A 20,067-nucleotide genomic window follows, 5' to 3' on the forward strand; every position below is an offset into this window, starting at 1 on the left:
TGGGAGGGTTCATGACAAAAAAGCAGTAGAAATACCTAGCACGCAGTCGGCCCTTAGGTCACCTTTGAGCAAATGTGAGGAAGCTGAGACAGTTGATGCCCCCAGGAGAGTGGGTGGTAGGTCCCCCTCTACCCCTCTCAGCACACATACAGACCTTCTGAGCCCTACCTATCCCCATCCCGTGGGGTGTTCGGCAGAGGGCATGGCAGAGGTCCGGGACCCTCCAAGAGAGACACCACAAACAAGTCAACCTCTCTTCCACCCGTTTGCTGTCGAGCCAGGGTCTCATAGTGGGGGCTGAAGTGCCCACTCTCTCCTCACCCCTGCTGCCCCATCCCAGAGCCATTCTGGTTGGCCAAGCAGAGACCAGGGCTGAGGGGCCCCTCTCAAGAGGGTTAAGCACTCTGGCCACTTAAGGCAGAAAGCCCCCGATCTACAGCACAGCAAGAGGCCGTGGAGGACGCCACCATCTCCCCCTGCCTAAGTAGGTTAGACCCTCTTCAGCCCCAGCCCTGCTCCTTCCTATGGGCCCCCATGTGGGTGGGAGGAGATGAGGGTGTTTCTAGCCCCTCCCAGGCCTTGAAGGCTCACTGCCTCTCTCCCACGGCCTCTACCAATTAATTACCCTTTTCCGTTTAGACTCCCCTCAATGCCACCTCCCCCAGGAAGCCCCCTGTGACCACCCCAAGGCCACTGTGACCACAACCACTTTGAGCAGTGGTGGCCTCGGGGCTGTGCCACTCACTCGCTGCACAGACACTGGGGCCACGGTAGTTCTCTAGTATCTTTATTATCCGTTCCCAGGAGCACCCCAGGCTTCCCGACTCGGGGGCACAGACGTCTCCTAGCACCACGCCAAGCATGGTGCAGGATGGGGCAGCAGGGAGCACTGGACTGCTAGTGGCCTTGGCTAAGTCACTGTCATTCTGTCGGCTCTGCTCTGGAAATTCTGGGGTCAGAGGCTGGGGTGGAGGGATGGCCTTCCCCGGGGAGCCATGAACACTGAGGACAGCCCTGTCTCCTTCCATCTTCCAGGGAACTGGGCATGTGAGCAGTCAGGCCCGAGGAGGAAGCGCTCCTCGGGGTCCCCCGGGCCCCGGAGAGCTCATTTATGCCCCTGGAAGCAGAGGGCCGTCCCCTCCAGGACCTTAGACTCCGACGCCAGGAGATTGCAGTCTCCCTCGGCTCAGGGTCCGGCAGAGACAGGGGTGGGCAGGAGGGAGGTCTGGCGAGGGCGAGTTTCAGGCCTAGGGCCTGGTCTGCAGCCCTCAGATGGGGTGCACGAACTGGTAGACGAGGCGTTGGGAGATGTCTGGCTTCCGGATGATGCCCTTCTTGTAATACTGGCGGATAGAACGGCTCAGCTTGTCGTAGTTCATGGCCGGCCGGTTCTTGCGGATGCCCCACAGCCGGGCCACCTGAGCGGAGTCCTCAATTTTGAAGATGCCTGGGGGAGCAGGTGGGCCCAGAGAGAGCCAGCGGTGCAAGGCGGGGGTGTGCCAGGAGGGAGAAAGACCAAAACCAGCAGGTCAGTGTCGGCGGTGGGGGGTGAGGGCCAGGCTGGGGGCGTGGGGGGCATACTATCTACTCCCAAGGTGGCAGCAAGGGTTAAGGAAATTTGTGCCCCAGTAAGTGATAAATGATACTATGGGGTCACAAACCTGCTGAGTGCAGGGTGAGCCTGCGTACTTTAGCGGGTTATTTGGGGCCCCGAGGGCCTGGCCCCTGCCAGCCTCTGCTCCTACTGTGGGGTTTGCACACCCTGCACAGAAGCCCTGTGGGGCTCTGAGCTGTGCCTACAGCTCATTTGTCAAGGTCATCCCCACTTCCGCCCCCGCCCCCACCACCTTGACCAGCAGCTCTCAAGCCTGAAAGACCTCTTTGCCATCCTCAGCCGAAGCCAACACGGCCCTTTCTGGTAGGATTAATTCAGAGCAGGTGGGGAAAAGAGTGGATTTGGAGACAGGCTGCCTTAGGTTTGAAGCCCGTCTCTGCCATATTCTACCTCGAGAAGCTGTTTGAGGCCCCTTTATTGTGCGGGTGGAGGGGGTTGTAATGACTACCGTTTGTTGAGTGGCGACAGAAAGTGCTTACAGCGGAGTCTGACAGAAGTTTCCCTTGGGAGGAACTATTACATTGTTAACAATCCCAGTTCTCGTTCTAAACCCTCCTGGCAAAACCCAAGCCAGCACACTCCTTCCAGGGAGCCTTCCCAGACCACTTTGCCCTCCCTGATCTCCTCGCCCTAGAAGTCTATCATGGAACCGTCTTCCTGAGGACCGGGCTCGCATTAAGTCTCAAATAGACACGAGGGTGACCGTGCCTTGTGCAGGAACTTCTCTCCACCCCCTCTAGCCCCTATTTGTCCTTCACACTCAGCCCAAGTCACCACTCCCGGGAAGTCCTCCTGAACAAGGCACAGCTGCCCCCACCGCCCTGTCGCAGCCCCGGCACGCTCTGTACCCCAGCTCATCACTGCTGGTTCTCCTATAACCTGCAGGTCCCTCGAGGACGGGGTGCAGCTGAATCCGCCCTGCACCAAAGGGACACTTATTCTCCGTAAATGTTGGCTGGGCTGGTGTGGAACCAGAGGATGTACTCAGTGAAGGTTTGTTGCAGGAATGAATCCTGTCCATTTTACAGATAAGAAGACTGAGGTCCCAATACCCATAGCTACTAATGACAGGATAGGGCCTAGAACCCAGGTTTCTTGGCTCTGAGTCTTTTCACACACACACACACACACACACACACACACACACACACCATCTAGTCCTGCACTGTCCAGTGAGGTAGCCACTAGCCGTATGTGGCCCTTGAATACTTGAAATGTGGCTAGTCCGAATTGAGATGTACTATAAGTGTAAAATACTCACCAGTGTTTGAAGACTTAGTAAAAATGTCTCATTAGTAATTTTTATATTGATTATGTGTTGAAATTTTAATAATCTGTAATATTAGATTAAATAAAAGCTTATTAAAATTAAATTCACCTGTTAAGGGGCACCTGAGTGACTCAGTTGGTTAAGCATCCGACTCTTGATTTGGGCTCAGGTCACGATCTCACGGTTTCATGAGTTCGAGCCCCACGTGGGTTCTGTGCTGACAGCATGGAGCCTGCTTGAGATTCTCCCTCTCTCTCTCTCTCTCTCTCTCTCTTTGCCCCTCCCCTACTTGCACTCTCTCTGTCTCTCTCACAATAAATAAACTTTAAAAGTTCACCTGTTACCTTTTTTTTTTTATGTGGCCTCTCGGAAATCTAATACTGCCTATGAGGCCCACGTGGTATTTCTCACTGGGCACATCAGTCTCCCTGAGGCAGCTATGATGATGTTGTTGTTTTTTTTTAAATTTTTTTTAATGTTTATTTATTTTTGAGACAGAGAGAGACAGAGCATGAACGGGGGAGGGTCAGAGAGAGAGGGAGACACAGAATCAGAAGCAGGCTCCAGGCTCTGAGCTGTCGGCACAGAGCCCGATGCGGGGCTTGAACTCTCGGGCCGTGAGATCATGACCTGAGCCGCAGTCGGACGCTTAACCAACTGAGCCACCCAGGCGCCCCAACAATGGGGGGAAGCTATGATGTTTTGAAGGGGAAGACTGTGTCCAGTTCTCGGCAGGGTATTGAGTCCCTAGCATGTCCCTGGCCCCGTGTGGAGCTGGGGGTCCTGTATAGGACAGAGCTTGGTCAGGAGACACAAGCTGCACGCAGATCCTGACGCTCCAGTGACGGCAGCGTGTCCGGCATTCGGGGCAAAAGCGAGGGGCGGTTCCCCTGCCCCAGCCCCCAACCCCCAGCCATCCCTGTGCCTGGCACCCGGCAGGAGGCCAGCAGGCTCCCGCCAGCGTCAGTGAGGCCCGATCCCCTTGCGGCTCGCGTGGGGAGCCCGGCTCACCCTTCTCCTTGTTGAGCCACCGGATGAAGCGGCCGTAGCTGTGGGGCTTGAGCAGCAGCTCCTTGAGGAACTGCCACAGGTGGATGGGCTGCCCGGAGCAGGAGGAGTCCACCTCGCTGTCGGTCCAGCTGTCCTCGCTGGTGGAAGCTGGGCAGCCAGGGAGGGGGGCGGTGAGTGGGGCGCCACCCCTCGACCCTGCACCCCAGAGCCCTGGCCCCTCCCTGCTGGCCCTGGCTCACCGCAGTAGTGGATCGCCCCAGGAGAAGTCCTCTCTTTCATCCAGGCCGCTGCGGGGCAAGGAGAGAAGGTTGAGACCCAGGGCAGACCCAGAGGGCAGAAGAGGGTGTTCGGGTGGGACTGAGACCAAGCGGCGTGGATGGGGGCAGCCAGCTTCTGCCCCCATCACCACCTGGCTCTCTAGCCAGGCACTTGCCAGCTACTGGGCGGGGGCAGGACACCGGTCTCTACTGGTCATACATATGAGTGGGTCCCATGCCTTTCTTGATCCCAGACCCCTAAGGGCAGGGGCCTCGACTCGTGGGGCAAGCACTGCCTCCCCCAAACCATGCAGCTCCGTGCAGGGCACGCAGTGGGATGCGAGGTGATTTAAACATTAAGGGGTTGGCACGCAGCCATTAGAAATAGGGCAGCTGTAGAGATGCTGTTGGGGAGCCGGGTCCAAGATAAACCAAGAGTGGAACAGTGTGATACTCTGGCACGATCCATGTTACAAAAGGGTGAAAACCACACGTGTATGTTTGCTCGTTGTGTGCATAGACTCTCTCCAGCACGTACCCAAGAAACCAGTAACGGTGGTTGCCTCTAGGCAGGGGGACTGGAAGGCAGGGGGTCAGGAGCGAGGGGGGGAAGTTCCTTTTCACGGTACTATTTCCATTATGGTCTTTTGAGAACTCATGCACACTGATTACCTCATTACTCCTTTAATGGAAGACAACACAGAACAGACAAACACAATTTCAAAAGGACAAAGGAGGACTTCGTGGTCCCCACGGTCCCCATCAGCTATGCCGTCCGCGCTCTCACAGTCCGACTCCTACCTTTTAACTTCCCACACGCTCTGGCCCTAAGTGCTGTGGGTTTGCCCAGGGCTGGGAGTGGGTCAGGGCTGGTGAGTCGGCCCAGGATCTGGGGAGGCAGCAGCAAGTGGGGCTGAGATTTAGAACAGAGTACGGACTGGGACCGACCAGCTGCTTCCTCCCCCCCGCAGAGAGCGACCCTGGCAGGAGTCCCAGCCTAGCGCCCCCCTCAGGGTCCCTGGCTCGGAGCTCGGAGCTCGGGAGGCGCCTCTCTCACCCATGCCGCGTCCCACCTGATTTCCAGATGTCCAGGTGGGCGTGCAGCACGTCCCCACCCAGAGGTGAGCGCTGGCGGAACTGCTCCTCCGACATGGCGCACAGCTCCTTGCCCCCCAGCTCCTGGAAGGCCTTGCCCACGGGGGGCAGCCGGTACTGGTGCTCTGTCCACAGGAGCCACTTCTGCACGTTGCCAGGGCTCCAGTCCACGGGGTCTGGACAAGAGACACTCCCTCAGTTCCACGGGCTACTTGAGGCCACCGCCCCGAATGTGGCCGGCTCTGCTCTGGTGGGGCGCCCGTGGGAACGGGAAGCTTGTGGCCCGGATTGTGTGCTCCTGGGGTGAGAACAGGCCAGGCCAGAGAGGGCCTCGAGGGGCCCTGTGGAGGGGGCACCCAAGAAGAGAGGGGAGTGAGGCAGAGGAGCCGGGGTCCTAAAAACAAACTTGGCTCAGGGCAGGGTAGCCTGGGGCCTCTGCACCCCCCACCTCACCCAGACCTCGGGTCCCCCCGACCCCTCCAGTCCCTTCAGAAGGCCTTTCAGGAAGCCCCCTCCCCGGAGGGGGCGGTGACATTAAACCAGAGACACCTGAGCTTCTCTCTCAGCTGCCTCTTGCCTTCCCCAAACCCTTCAAGGAACCAGGGAAAATAACCCAACCAGGAATTAGTCCTGCAACCCGAATCCTAATCTCCACCGTATTTTACAGATGAGGAAACTGAGGCACAGAGAGTTGTAGCCTCTTGTCCAACAGCTAACAAAGGGCCGGGTATGTACTAGCTTCTCAGTGCATGAGCACTGAGAGAATAAATGGCAGGGCACCGGGCGGTCATGATGCGGCTCTCCAGGCCGCAGAGGCTAGGAAGAGAGTCACTGGCTAGGTTCCCCGGGGAGCTGCTCTGGGGTGAGCCTGGCAGGGCCTGTGGGTGGAGGCTGGGCTGGTGGCACAGTCACAATGGGGCCTCCAAGCGAACACTGTGGCCTAAGCTGGTGCCCTAGCTGGATGACCTGCAGGCTGGGCTGCCCCCACTTCATAAACCCATTTTCCTTCCCAGGGTCAAAGCAATTTGTTTCTGTCTCCATTGTTCAGAGGGTAGGCCCCTCCCCAGCCCGGTGTGGGAGAGGAGGCAGAACGGGGAAACCTCCAGGGGCAGGACGGGCATGGGGCACCTGCAGGGATGGTTGGGGGCGGGGGCCGGGCCTGGATGACTCTGAGGAGGAGGGGCTGGGCCTGAGGGACGCCTGAAGACTTTTTGTGTGACAGCAGCACGGGATCCGGGGACCCAGGAGATGGGTCAGGCCTGCCCAAAGCTGGAGAGACGAAGTGGGAACAGGAGGCTGGAGACCCCGCAGCCCCTCAACTCACAGCATCAGCCCCACAACCGCACACGTGTGTGCCTGGACTCCTAATGCTCCCTCCTCATCAGAGCCCTCATCACCACCGGACCAGTGACACACATTTATCTAGTTATCTACGATCCGTTTCCCTCACTGTAATGTCCGCTCAGTGGATAAAGGGGCTTTTGTGTTGTGTTCCCCACTCTATTCCCCAGTGCTAGAACACAGCCTGCCATATTCAGAAGTTACTGTTTATTGAACATCTATTATGTGCAAGGCGCCATCCTAGAAACTGGGGATGTAGCAGGGAACCAGACAAATGAAAATCCCTGCCCTTGGGGTGTGTACATTCCAGTGGGGGAGACAGAGAGCAAATAAAATGGATAAATAAAATATGCAGGGCATCGGACCGTCCACGCGATGAGAGAAATAAAGCAGGTAGGAGGAGTAAGAGTTGGCGGTGTGGACAGTAATATCAACAGTGGGGGCAGGGAAAGCCTTATCAAGACAGTGCCATTTGAGTCAAGATCTGAAGGAGGCACGGGGTGAGCCGAGAAACTCTTTGGGGGAAAAACGTTTTGGATTGAGAGACCAGGAGATGCAAAGGTCCTGAGGCGTGAGGGTTGTGGGCAGAGCAAAAAACAGGTGTGGCTGGAGCAGAGTAACATGAGGCCAGCGTGGAGACGCCTCCGGAGGGGGGCGGGGGTAGAGGGTCAGATGGTGTAGAGCTTGATTGCATTGCCTCCAGCAGTTGGGGCAGAGAGGGTAGGAACCTTCCCAGGCTCCCAGCTGCTGTGTGCCGTGGGCTGACTGTATGTGCAGAATCCCCAGCATGCCTGGTGTTGCTGAGGCCGGGCCAGGGGTGGCCAGAGTGCACCTTGCGCGGCCCCCCACACCCCCAGCGACCTCAGCCCTGCTTGCGGCCCGCCTTACGGAGGGGGACGTGCGGAAAGGCTCACCTGCAGTGATGTTGAGCAGCTTACAGGCTGTCTCAATGTCCTTAAGCACCTCGCCCACCACCATGGACTGCACCTGCTCCAGCGAGTGCTCCTCCAGGGTCAGACTCCCCGGTGCCAAGTCCAGGCTGCCCCCGGGGGCCTGGCTGTCGATGACAGGGCACTGCTCGGGCTCCTCAGGTGGCTCCTCCCGAGAGCTGGCCCCGGGGCCCTTGGTGGCCCAGTTGCCATCCTCAGGGTACAGCATGTCAAAGTAGGAGAGGTAGAAGGCAGACAGGCCCTGGTCAGGCGTGGCAGGCGGGCTGGGGCTCCAGTCCCGTCTCTCGGGCCCCACCGCCCCCGCGGCCGCCTTTTCCACGCCTGTGCGCAACACAGCGTCGGGGGGCAGCAGGAGGCGGCCGGGGGCCACGCTGCTCAGGCCCGGGCTGGCGCTGCCCATGCCGCCGTTGCTTGGGCTGCTGGCTGTGTCTGCAGAAATAAGAGAGGAAGGCCAATCAGGGTCTGGCTGCTTCCCCATCCCCGTGGGGGCCACTAAGCTGGTTATGGGGATGAGGGGCCCACTGGGCCAGGGAGAGAGTTGGGGCTTCCGGGTCATTGGGCAGTTAGGACAGGGCTGGGCAGATAGGCTCCTGGCTGGGAAAGAAAGTGAGGTGTAAACAGCTTTCCCCAAGAAAGCCAGGTTGGCTGAAAGCAGCAAATCTTTACCCACGTGGTGTGCTTACCACACCCTTCTGAGGTCCTCGACCTCATTCAAGCCTCACAACGGAAGGCATGAGTAGCCCCATTTGGTAGATGAGCACACTGAGGCCTGGACAAGTAAACTTTAGTGTCCGCGCCTCTGGCCCCAGGCCAGCCCATGCCCAGATCCCCCGTCCACTGTCCTGTGGAGTGGAGAGCTAACCCTTCCTTTTGAGAGCTAACCCAAATCTCTTTCTGGAGCAAAGCTTGTTTTCTTTTATTCTTCTCCTAAAGACGGTGGGGAAGGGAGAAGGTCACCATCACCTTCACCTGGCGGTTGAAGGAGCGAGGAGCAGGTGAGGGGAGTGGCAGGGTAGAAGCCACTCACAAGTCAGGGAGGCGGGCCCTCTTCCCCTCCACCACCATTTGGGGGATGTGGACAAATTGACACTGCTGAGGCAGTCACTGAGTGGCGCCACACTGGCTCAGGACTGGGTTCCTTGTACCTACCCACCTCTTCCTCCCCAAAGGTACTGCCCCCTGCCCCTCCCAGCTCCCAGGGCCCTCTCCTTTCCCCTCGCCCTGGAGGAGTGTGCCCTGAGGAGGCCGTGCCCACCTGCAAGGGAAGGGTGCGGGGAGGGGGAGAGAGGGGAGGAGGAGCATGCTCTGGGGAACGACGGAGGCCCCCAGAAACCTAGACACCCACTCTTCCTGCCGCCCCGAGGCCCCCCAGGGGGCTACCACTTGGCCTCAAAACAGGAGCTGGAGGCCTCTTTCCACAGCGGTCATGCAGGCCCTGCTTTGCCGAGGGCCCTTTTTCTCTGCACCCCCTATTGGAGTAGGCGGATCGGGTGAGGCAGGGGCCTCAGGAGATGTACAGGTACCAAAACCCCAGGGTTTCTGGGCTATTTCTGTGATTTGTGGGCCCGGGACTCCAGCACGACTCAGGACAGAGGTGGAAGATTATCAACAAATACACGCTCCTAATGAAAGTCAGCAGGAAGGAAAGGAGCAGACGAACCCGTTAAGGGCAAGTTCACGTGTTCCTCACGAAGTGGTGCCTGGGCCAGCAGCATCGGCACCACCTGGGAACATGGCAAAAAATGCAGATTCTCAGGCCAACCGCGGAGCGACCGAGTCAGAAGCCCCGGGAAAGCCCTGCAGTGTGTTTCAGCTTTTGGGTGATTTTTTTTTTTCTTTAATTTTTTTTAACGTTTATTTATTTTTGAGACAGAGAGAGACAGAGCATGATCGGGGGAGGGTCAGAGAGAGGGAGACACAGAATCTGAAACAGGCTCCAGGCTCTGAGCTGTCAGCACAGAGCCCGACGCGGGGCTCGAACCCACGGACCACGAGATCATGACCCTGAGCTGAAGTCGGCCGCCCAACCGACTGAGCCACCCAGGCGCTCCGCTTTTGGGTGATTCTGACACAAGCTCACATTTGAGAATTGCCGCTTGAAAGGCATCGGGCCAGTGAGAGGGAGAGGCATTAATCAAAGGACCGGTAGACTCTACTGGTGACATGTACTGTGCCACACCGGGACAGTGGGGGGCTCCCCGGCCCATCGTGGCTCCCCCCGTGGGACTGGCCTGGCTGCCCGGTTAGCCTCGGTGTGCAGCGGCATTTACCCCTCCCTGGAGGGGGCGCAGGGAAAGAACCCAGCTGGGAAGACCCTTCTGGCTTCTCTAGGCCTGCAGCTAGCCCATTCCACACCTTCACGTATCTCAGAAAACAGCGATCTTTCTCTCTGGAGAGCAGAGTTTGGTGAAGGGGGCCCGAGTGGAATTCCAGCTCTGTCTCGTCCCCTCTCTTGTGCAGTGCCCAACAGTCCCAACTTTAACATGGCAGCTGTGCCACTTCCTGTGGCGGAGACAACGCCAGCAAGAGAGAAGGGTGTTCCCTTTGATTTCGACTCTCCCTTTCAAGAGCTCCTTTAAGTGACAAGGAAGGAAAGGTCAGGGTGGGGTGGGGCTGCGGGGGGCAGAGGGCAGGCCTGGAATCATTTCAAGGCCTTCTGTGCAAACACACATGTGTGCTGTGGGCCCAACATTATTTACCCAGGCCGTGCCAACAGCCCCCTCTGCTCCCGGGTCCCCACCCTGGCCTATGCCCACGCCCTACCCCCTAGGAGGCCCCACCCCTGGACAGCCCCTCTCAGCCCCCCACCTCGTCGCCCCTTCCTGCCTCCCGCCCCATCCACGTCCCCAGGGCTCCCGTGCCTGCCACGTTAGGATAGTCTCTGCCAGCACCCTGGGCCAAGTGCCAGGGAGACAGAAAGCTTTTCCGAGAAGCAGAAGAACTTGCTTCCCTCGTGGCGCTCCTGCTTGCGTGGCTGCAGCCACAGGTGGGGTGGGAGGCAGCTGCTGTTTTGGGGCACGGTGGCATGAGGGGTCAGTGAGGATGAACGGGCGGGGCAGGTGGCAGCATTTGCTGGGCCGGGATGTGATGACACATCCCTGACTCACTGAGCGAGCACCCCTTGCATCTGTCCTTCCTCAGAGAGCGGCAACCGGGCCTTATGCTCATTCCCATTTTGTGGATGGGCAAGTGAAGGCGCAGAGATAAGTGACTTGGATCCAGGTCTTCTGACTCCTGGTCCAGGCGAGTTCCCGCCTCCGCCCCACCCTGCATTTCGGCTCCCCCTCACCTTGCTCCTAAATGCCAGGGAACCTGCTCTCAACCAAGGCTCGGTCCCAGCTCCCAACACCTCCCTGGTGAAAAATAATAATTGTGCGGTGGGAGGAAAGATCTGACGGTCCAGAGGTGGGGAGGTGGTGGGGAATGCTCTGACCCCCGCAGCCCAGATCCGGGGGGACCTTGGTTTACTGGTCAGGGAGCCGGGGGTTTTAGTGTCCAGCCTGCAACTCTGGCATCTGGCTCTGGGGCCAGACTCTGGCTGGAAGAGAGAACTGCTCAGTGAGCACTTCCCCAGGCCCAGAGCATTCACGCCTGTCACTCCTTTACTACCCACAGCCCCAGGGGACGTGGGCTCGGGAGCCCTATTTTATAGATGTGGACAGTGGGGCACAGAGGTCTTAATACAGCTTGCCAGAAGTCCCCAGCTGGACACGCAAAGGCTGTGCTCATTGTGCCACATTCCCTCTGAGACTGGCCAGTCCATTTTCCCAGGGTCCTGCCCACCTCCTGATTGGGCAACTTGATCCTCCAAAGTCCATTCCCACCTCCTGACTGCTCACTCCACGCCACTGTCAAGCTCATCTCCCTTCGATGCTCCTTCATCAGGCACCTGTGCTCAAGAACCTCCCATGGCTCCCCATTGCCACCCTCCTGCAATCCCAATGGCTGGTGCCCATGTCTCAGCTCACCTCCTACCCAGCCCAGATTACCAGAGTTGGAAGGGACTATATGTCATACGAAAGTTTTGTAGATCACATATGGGGAAGGGATTCATTTGCTGGTCAGTGGCAGGGTCTGGACCAAAACCAGGGATCGATTGACATTTATCCGGGTTCTAATGACAATGGCATTTCTCCCCTGGCCCCAGTGCTGTGGGCACAACATGGCTATTTTGTGTTGCCATCCCCCTGCCCAGGATGCCACTTCCTTCTCATCACAGTTCAGCCCAAAGCCCCCTCCTCTCCCAGGAAGCCCTCCTCAACAGCCGACTTCCCAGCTCTTTCCACCTGTGCCGTGCAGTTCAACCATGATTACATCCACAGGTGATTGTTTGCCCATGAAGACACACGTGCACTGGGGAAAATGAGGCTCACAGAGTGGCAGGCACGTGCCCATAGTCATGGCAGAGCGAGGACCAAACCTGGGGCCCGCTGACCCTCAGGCTCCTGCTCCATAGGCACAGGGTCCTGGGACAAGCCCCATGTTTGCCAAGCCCGGGCCCCTGTGAAGGCTGGCCCAGCCCTCCCACTGGCCTATGCAGGCTGGGTCCAAGATGCTGCCCGTCTCCTGAGCGATGCCTCCAGCTCCCAAACCTCGAGTTGATCTTTTCTGGATTAAACCACATGTCTGGATTAAGGCTCAGCATGTCCTGGCTCCCTCCTGCCCCAGAGGCTCTGGCTCAGACTCCAAACAAAGAAAATTTGGTAACAGCTGGTGGAGGCCAAGGCCCAGATCTAGGGCCAGACCAGCGGGGCCGTGGGGCTGCGGCCAGAGGGATTAGCCTCCTCAGGGGCCCTTCTCTCAGCACCTCCCACTCCCTCAGGAAGGCAGATCAAGGAGAGAGGGCAGAGGGACCCAGAGTTGGAGATTTATAGCAGCCGTTTCATGCCACTGCCCGGCCTCCCGGGTTCTCACTGCCACCCCGACCTGGCACCGGCAGAAGATCGCCTGATATCTCCAGAGGCCACAGCCTCAGGGAAATGGAGTTACCAGGGAGGTCTTTAGGCAGGCTCTGGGCGCTTATGGGCTTGGAGCCTGTCTCCCACATCCTGCTCAGTCCAGGCTCCCAGATCGCACCCCCGGGGGGATTGCGGGTGGGATAAATGTTCTCGGGCCCCTACCTCCATCGTGAGACCCAGCCTCAGGCTGCCCAGAGCCCAGGACCCTGGCTGCAGACCCCAGCACCAAGACAAGAGCACCAGGGGAGGGGGGGGGGCGGGGGTGACAGAACCTGCCACTGAGCTCTGTGTCGGCCTTTCTCCACCAGCTGGGGCAGACCTTCTGGGGCTTCCTCACTGTGGCCCACCGTCCTGGCTGTCAGCCTCTCTCTCCCTCCATGCAAGGGCCTCCTTCAATCTGTCAGGGTCAGGGGACTGTGGGGGTGTGACTAGGGCCTGGCCAGGGGCCATGCAGAGTGGGTAGGGGCCACACGGGCCTGCCCCCCAGTTAGCTGGTCAGCACCTTGGAGAGAAGCTTGGCCTGCCCAGGATGCAGGGAGACTGAGGCCAGTGCCCAACCCTGCCCGCCTCTGGACCCAGCCTCTCCCCGCTACTTTCTCATTCTTCCACCCCTTCTCCTGCCCCCTTACTTCTCCTCAGTCACTCCCGCCCTCCATGGAACCTCAGCTCCCTTTGCCCTTTAAAACTGTTCTTCGAACGAGCTGGACCCAATAAAAGGACCCAGCCTCCTCCTTACTGACCACCCTTCCCTGTCCAGAGCGCCACCTCTCTCCACTGGACAGATTTGCCTTCTTACCCAGGAAGGTGTCCCAGGCTGGCTACCTCCAGGCAGCTCTGGCCTTCCTCAAGCACCCCATTGTGGTCATCCCCAGGCACCTGCTGCCCCTGGCGACTCCAAGGACAGAGAGTAGGGAGGTGGGTCCCTCAGGGGTGACTGGGGGAGGACTTGTCTATCTTGGGCTCAGCATGAGAACAGGGGAGGTAGGTTTCTTCTAGGTCTCCTGGCTTTCTCCCACCTCGTCAGATCCCAGACCGGGGCAGGCCCCTGGCCTAACTTTTCAGGAGCCCTGTTCTCTGGGAGGTTCAGCTTGAGCCTGGAGGTGTGTGTGGAGACTGGCGGGGGGTGGGGGGCAGCGAGGCTATAGGAATCAGAAGCTGGGTAGGGAGCTGGGACACAGGGCCAGGAGCAAATAGGTTCAAGGGAACATCAAGGAGTCTGGTCTAGTCTGCTTTCCCCACAGTTGCCTCGGGCAGCCAGGAGCCCAAAGGCACATTTGTACCAGCTCCGTCTCCCATTTGCTCCCGCTGCACGGGTACCACTGGCGTCCACGCATTCACCCTTCCAGACACTGCTTGTGACCCTGTCTGGGACAAGGTGAAGGCCAGCTAAACAAACTGCTTCCTTGGGTTCGTGCAGCCAACCCAGGGGGCAGCCACTATTACTCCCACCTGACAGACACGGGAGCCTTGACCGCGACCAGGGAAGTGTCTGTGGTGACTGAGCAGGGACCGGAACTCAAGACGGAGCACTTCCCTCTTTTCACACAGTGCTGTGACTCAGCACCTCCCAGCCTCTAGGGTCCCCCTGCTGCCCACCCCTTTCACCTTTGCTTAGGCCTCCCGCTGACCCAGCCCCTGCAAATGCCCCACAGCGGAGCTCTGGGTGGCGCGGACGCCTGCAGCCTGGAGGTGCAGAAACCCACCTCAGCCTCAAGCTCTCCCCTGTGTTTGACTTTGCTCCAAAGGCAGGGGGTGGGGAGGGGTGGCCTGGGAAGAACTGGAGCCCTCAGCCCCTGGAGATGTGAGACCCTGTCCTGCTCTGTTCGCGCTGTATGTGGGGCCCTGGGCAGCCCCTGGTCCCCTCCGGGCCCCAGTGTCCTTTTCTGTCCTCTGAGGGGATAAGTCACCTCTCAGGGCTTTTCTAGCCCAGACGCTGTCTGGATTCTATGATCCCATGGCCCCCATCTTGCCCCTGAGCCTGACTTGGAAGCAGGATGTCGGAGAAACAGGCGGACTCTAGGGGCTCCCCCGGCAAGTAGAAACGTGATTCAGGGTGGACATTTGGGCAGAATAAGGGGTGTGGCTGTGTCTCCTCCCTGCCTCCCTCCCCTGGAGTTGGTTGGTGTCCAGAGCCTCTGAAAAACCCAGCCCAGCCTTCTGCCCAAGCAGGGGCTCTGGCAGGCTGCCTCTGGCCTCACATATGGCGCATCAGACGGACTCCCAACCCCAGCAGCGTCCCCTCTCCACTTCATGCAGGCAGCCAAGACCCCAGCCGGGACAAATCCAGGGCTTAGAGCCAGTGATGCTGGGGTGGTCAGGCCACAGCCCCGATTTCCAGCCATATCAAGTTCAAGTCTTGCCTGACTTTCAGAAACTGCGGCTCACGTCTTCATTCAGCCCTTGTTGAGACAGGCCTGGTCTCAGTACCCCATCGAGCTCCTTTGCTCTCCCTTGGCCATGCAAATTTCACCTTCGCTCAAGCAGTGCCGACTGGGCTGCCCCGCCTCCCTCTGGCACAGTCTCCCCAGGACCCTACAAATCGCCCCTCTTCCCTGCGCTCCTCCAGCACCTCGGCCCCATACCACCCCTCCCAGCACCTGCTCCAGGATGCAGGCTTCAATGTTTCATGGGCATCTTGTTCCCCGAGCTACTGGCCCCGCTGGGCAGCCGGGTCCCTGAGGGTGTGAGAACACGTGGCTTCTCCGGGCTCCTGCCTGTGGCACTTTGGCCCATCCTCTTGGCCTCTGCCTCCTCATCGGTGACACAGGGACTCAAAGGCACCTGCGTCTCTGGGGTTTGGCCAGGCTTTGCGATCTCCCAGAGGCAGGTGCGCACATTTGTTACCCGCCACCCCCCCCACCCCCCCCCCCCCCACCCCCCACACCCATCCCACCCCCCCCCCCTCCCCCCCCCCCCACCCACCCACCCCCCCCCCCCCCCCCCCCCCCCCCCCCCCCCCCCGTCTCTAGCCTCACGTGTCTCGGCGGCCTCCCCCAGGCCAGGCACAGCACTCCATAAACCAGGGTTGGTGAATCTATAAAGTCTTGACAGGGCTGAGGGAGAAAATGTGCCCTGAGCCCCAATCATAGGGCTGGGGAGCACACCCTGGGGTTTCAGGACAAAGTGAAGGCACTCCAACATTGCACAAAATGACAGAAGTCCAGAATGAACTGTCCTGGGAGGCTAAGAACAGAAATTGCTTCAAAAGAGGTTTAGGTGGGCGGGGATGGGTTCCTAGGGAGTTACTGGGGCACACATCCCCATCTGTGAAGTGTTAGCGGAGACACATCGCCCTTCTGTCCTAGAGCCCTGTGGAGGGGGGTGTGGGAGTCAGAGACGGGAAGAACTTGCTGCCCAAGAGCAGAGACACTTAGGTCCCCACCAATGTCACTAGTCCTGGGTGCTGAGACCCTGGCTGGGCAGCCACCCCCGGGCCCCTCTCCTGAATCCCAGAGCTGGAGGGAAAAGGGAGGGCTTCTCAACTCTGGTGGTGCCCAGAGAGGCCTCATTGTCCCTTTCTAAGGTCCTGAATGGGGGCCTGTCTATCTGGTCCCCAGCAGAGTCACACAGGTCCCTGGCAGGGGAGGAGCGGTCAGTCCGTCAGTCCGGAGGGATGAGGAGGCTCACCTTCCCTGGGTCTGGAGGCCCCGCCCCAGCTGCTGAAAGGTAGGAGAGGAGAATCTGGCAGGGGGCACCTCCTGAGCCAGGAGCATGCAAACGAGGCAGGGGAAGGAGCCCAGCATTAAATGTCAGGAAGAGCCCAGGGCAACTCGCCTTGTGCAAAGTTTGCTTTGGGAAGAGTTGTTCTACCTGACAGGCTGCTCCCTTGGCTAGGGGAGCAGGGCGGGGTGAAGAATGGGATGGGGGCGGGGAGGGGGCAAGGGGAGGGTCCCAGACCAGGATGGAGCCTCACCTCCCTGCTCTCTAGCTCTGGGACTGGGATAAGTGACTTGGCTTCCTCGGAGATTCAGTGATCCTGTCTGTTAAATGGGCTGTCAAGAGCATGCCTTAAGGCTTATGAAGATTGAGGGAAGGTGGATGGAAATTTCTTGCGAATTGAGATGGGTGGAACATTCAGGAAGGTGGCACCAAATTGAGATGGGTGGAACATTCAGGAAGGTGGCACCAAATTGAGATGGGTGGAACATTCAGGAAGGTGGCACCAAATTGAGATGGGTGGAACATTCAGGAAGGTGGCACCAAATTGAGATGGGTGGAACATTCAGGAAGGTGGCACCGGGGAGCAGGTGAGGGGACGGGGCTGGAGAAGAGGGGAGGGAAAGGTGATGGGGTGAGGAATGAAGGGAACAGGGGAAGAAGCAGGTGGTGATGGTGGGTGGAGGCTGGGGGAGAGTTGAGGTTGGTGGCGAGGGAGGTCTGGGCTTTACCTGAGGTCATCCTGCTCTCTAGTCCAGCCCGGGGCAGCTGCTGGCCTCACTCGCCCCTCCCTGGCCTCTAGGAGGAGCCAGAGCTAGAGCCACCCACCTCTGCTGACCCAAGCCTGGGGCACAAGCCTGGGAAAGCACACATCTTAGAAAGCTGGCACATCCAGCCAGTCTGCCTCCACCAACTCCTATACAGCCTGCAAAACCCAGCTCCAGATTGTCCCTTCCACGAAGCCTCCTTTAACAGAGGAGGCCACCTTGTCTAACCTTCTCATTACACAGACAAGGAGCTACAAGGGCAGGGAGGAAAAGTGACTTGCCCGAGGTCACACAGGGGGCCTGAACCCACCCTTTCCTGCCCTCCACCCAAAGCGTCTTTGTCCCCAGGTCAGTCTGAACTGACTTCCCCAGGTTACACTCAAGCCGCACCAAGCTGTTTAAGCACAAAATGGGGCCCTAATTGTTTCAAGGGTATTAACTTTGTATCTGCAATGACCTCAGTGGTAGAAAGTGGGTTCTCCTCTTTTTTCTACTTATTTCTGATCAACGGAACACCTGCTGAGTGTCCACCCTCTTCCCTCAGGCTTGGTGGACAGAGAAGCTCCATGCAATTCAGAGCGTCCTTGGGAAAATCAAATGGCGTCGCATTTTACCGTGGGTGTTTTATAATTGCTAACTCACAAGAAACGAGACCAATAGAGACAGAGTTTTCGGCTCTAGGTGTCCTCATAGCGCCTTTTTCATTTCTCAAAGGGGAGGGTGGCTCCCCACCCTCAGAGAGCATCTCCTCCGCACCTCAACCTCCCCAACAGCCCTGAGGATGCTCCCTCTCCCCAAAGTTCTGTGAGTTTGGGGGGCGGGGTGAAACTTCAAGCTGGGAGTCTTTGGCTCTAGCCCCACCCCCAGCTGGGCTGGGTCGTGTCGGTGGGGGCTGGGGGGGGGGTGCCCTGTGTGCTGGGGAGTCTCCTGCCCATCCCAACCGCCACCTCGCCACCTCGGGCCTGGGGAAGCCCGATGCCTGTTTGTTTTGTTACTCAGCCGAGCAGCTGGTGCTGGGGAGATGCGGCCTTACTGGGGGTTGTCGTGAAGCAGGAAATGAGGCCGAGTCCTAGACTTGACTAAGGAGAAGGAGAAAGGCCGTTACTGTCATATAGGGAAGGGGCCACTGGAGGCCTGTGGCCTGGGTATGGGCTGCTGGGTGGGTGAGGGGATCCGGGGCCGGCTCCATGGGACTGCCCACTCCCAACATGCACACACACACACACACACACACTCACACGCACACACGCGCACACCTGGTCCAGCCTCCAGGGGAGTCCCCAGACATCCAGACCCTCTGGCTTTCTACCTTGTCCTCTCCACCATCACTTCCCTCTCTCCCCACAGCAGACATCTGGCAAATCTTAGACATGAGTGTCCCCAAGGACGTCCCTTTTTTCTCCTAGCGTGCCCAGACCGGGGCCCGCAGGCCCAGAACGCCCAGACCGGCGTTCTGCCTCCCTGGGTACTCGAGCCCTGTTCGCTCCGCAGCTCCCCAGCCCACCTGGGTCCTGGCCCACCACCGCCCAAACCCCGGGTTCTGGGCCTGTCCCTCCTGCTCCGACCCAGAGCCCGGCCCTGAGCCTCCAGGCTTCGGCCAGCCCCTGCCCACCGCGGCCTGTCCCCAGGCGGACCCTTCTCTTGGCAGAGCAGCTGTGGCTGGCAGCGGCAGAAAGGTCGTCTGTGTTTCGCCAGCCAAGCAGAACTGGCCGTGTCTCGGGGACCAAGGCTCTGCACCTGCAAGGCTGCCTCCCTTCAGGCTGTATGGGCTGGGCTCCAGGTGGGCTCCAGACGGGGGCCATCCTGGACCTCACCAGGCCAAGGGCTCACCCGGGCTCTGGGGTCAGCCCAGGGCAGGGGGCGCAGATGGGCAGTATAAGGAGGATCAGGGGATTCTGAGGGTGAAGGACCCAGATCACAGGCCAGCAATGCCTGGGAGATCAGTTCTGGACCCGGGGACCATGCCTCCAACTCCTGCCCTCTGTCACCCGCTCCGCACGGCTGGGAGGGGGAAGCCCCCATGGCAAAGCACTCTGCCTTCCCACCAGACTTACCCGTTGTCTGCCTGGTGCCCAGGGAACCGTCCACCGTGGAGCCAACCTTGAGGGCAAGGAGAAGGCGTGGGCAGCGCGGGCCACCGCTGGGTCTCAGCCAGGCATCTGGGGGGGGGCAGTGGGACCAGGGGCCAGAAGGGCTGGGGGCAGAGGTGATACTTGGGTGGGCCGCTGGGGGCCTGGCCACCCTCGAGGGGTGGCCCTCTGAGATCTCAGGGCTGTGTGCCCTGTAAGGGAGCCCTTCGCTCCCAGCCCGGGGCCACCTGCCCGCACGGTGGCAAGACCTAGCCTGAGGGGCTTACATGGAGGCCGTGGTGGGCTGGGGTTCCAGATCTGCAGGGCAGTGTGGACACGGGCAGAGTGCAGGAATGTGCTGGGAGGAAGGCAAGCAGCCGTGAGATGAAGAGTTGGCCAGGCCTGATTTCCCATTATAAGTAATCCTTCCTTATTTACCTGAACAAATATGCTCCCTGCTTACCTCAGACCACAGGCGGACTCCTGGTTAACCCTTGCAGGCCTCCCTCTCCTTGATGGGGGATCCATATTCTGGCAGCTAGAAAACCTGCTCATTCATTCATTCGTTCACTCACTTATGCATTCACTTACTCACTCATGTTCATTAGTTGATGCGTAGCCACTGAGCTTATAGTATGTGTAAGATACAAGGAATACATCTAGAGCAATGTGGGACAGGACACGAAGAGGGAGCAGCCAAGACTGGGGAACAGACAAGCAAGCTCAGTGGAAATTCAGAGCCACCCATGCCCCCAGTGGAGGGCCGTGGAAGCACCCAGCAAGGCAAGTCAGAGAGGGCTTCCTGGAGGAGGTGCTGTCTGGCTCTCCAGGCCGGGGATGGAAGGAACTTCAGAGAACCCCGTGGAAAAGGACCTGAGGCTTGTGGGCCCTCTCACCATATGTGGGACCCATGCTCTCTGTGCCCCACGGGGCCTGTGCAGGCCCATCATGCAGTGGTGTTCAGGGATGATCGGGAGCTCACTTTCCCAGCCCAGAGTGGGGGCCGGCCAGCAGCAGCTTGCTCTCTGACAGTCCCTGTAGGATGGCGACAATGAGGTGCCCATGCCTGGCTCTTCC

The 20,067-nt window shown here is 59.2% G+C and overlaps 1 protein-coding gene across 1 annotated transcript; it reads right to left on the reverse strand.

The window, feature by feature from the left end:
• Positions 1-1,264: 1,264 nt before the first annotated feature.
• Positions 1,265-19,386, reverse strand: SPDEF (SAM pointed domain containing ETS transcription factor). The gene is made up of 6 exons (XM_043591211.1): positions 18,976-19,386; positions 7,504-7,968; positions 5,227-5,424; positions 4,136-4,183; positions 3,897-4,043; positions 1,265-1,447 (listed from the first exon to the last, which is right to left on the reverse strand). Exons 2-6 carry the CDS (start codon positions 7,937-7,939, stop codon positions 1,269-1,271), a joined length of 1,008 nt encoding a protein of 335 aa, XP_043447146.1. The 5' UTR covers positions 7,940-7,968; positions 18,976-19,386; the 3' UTR covers positions 1,265-1,268.
• Positions 19,387-20,067: the final 681 nt, after the last annotated feature.

Source organism: Prionailurus bengalensis, chromosome B2 (assembly GCF_016509475.1).
Source record: "Prionailurus bengalensis isolate Pbe53 chromosome B2, Fcat_Pben_1.1_paternal_pri, whole genome shotgun sequence".
In the NCBI taxonomy this organism is placed as follows: Eukaryota; Metazoa; Chordata; class Mammalia; order Carnivora; family Felidae; genus Prionailurus; species Prionailurus bengalensis.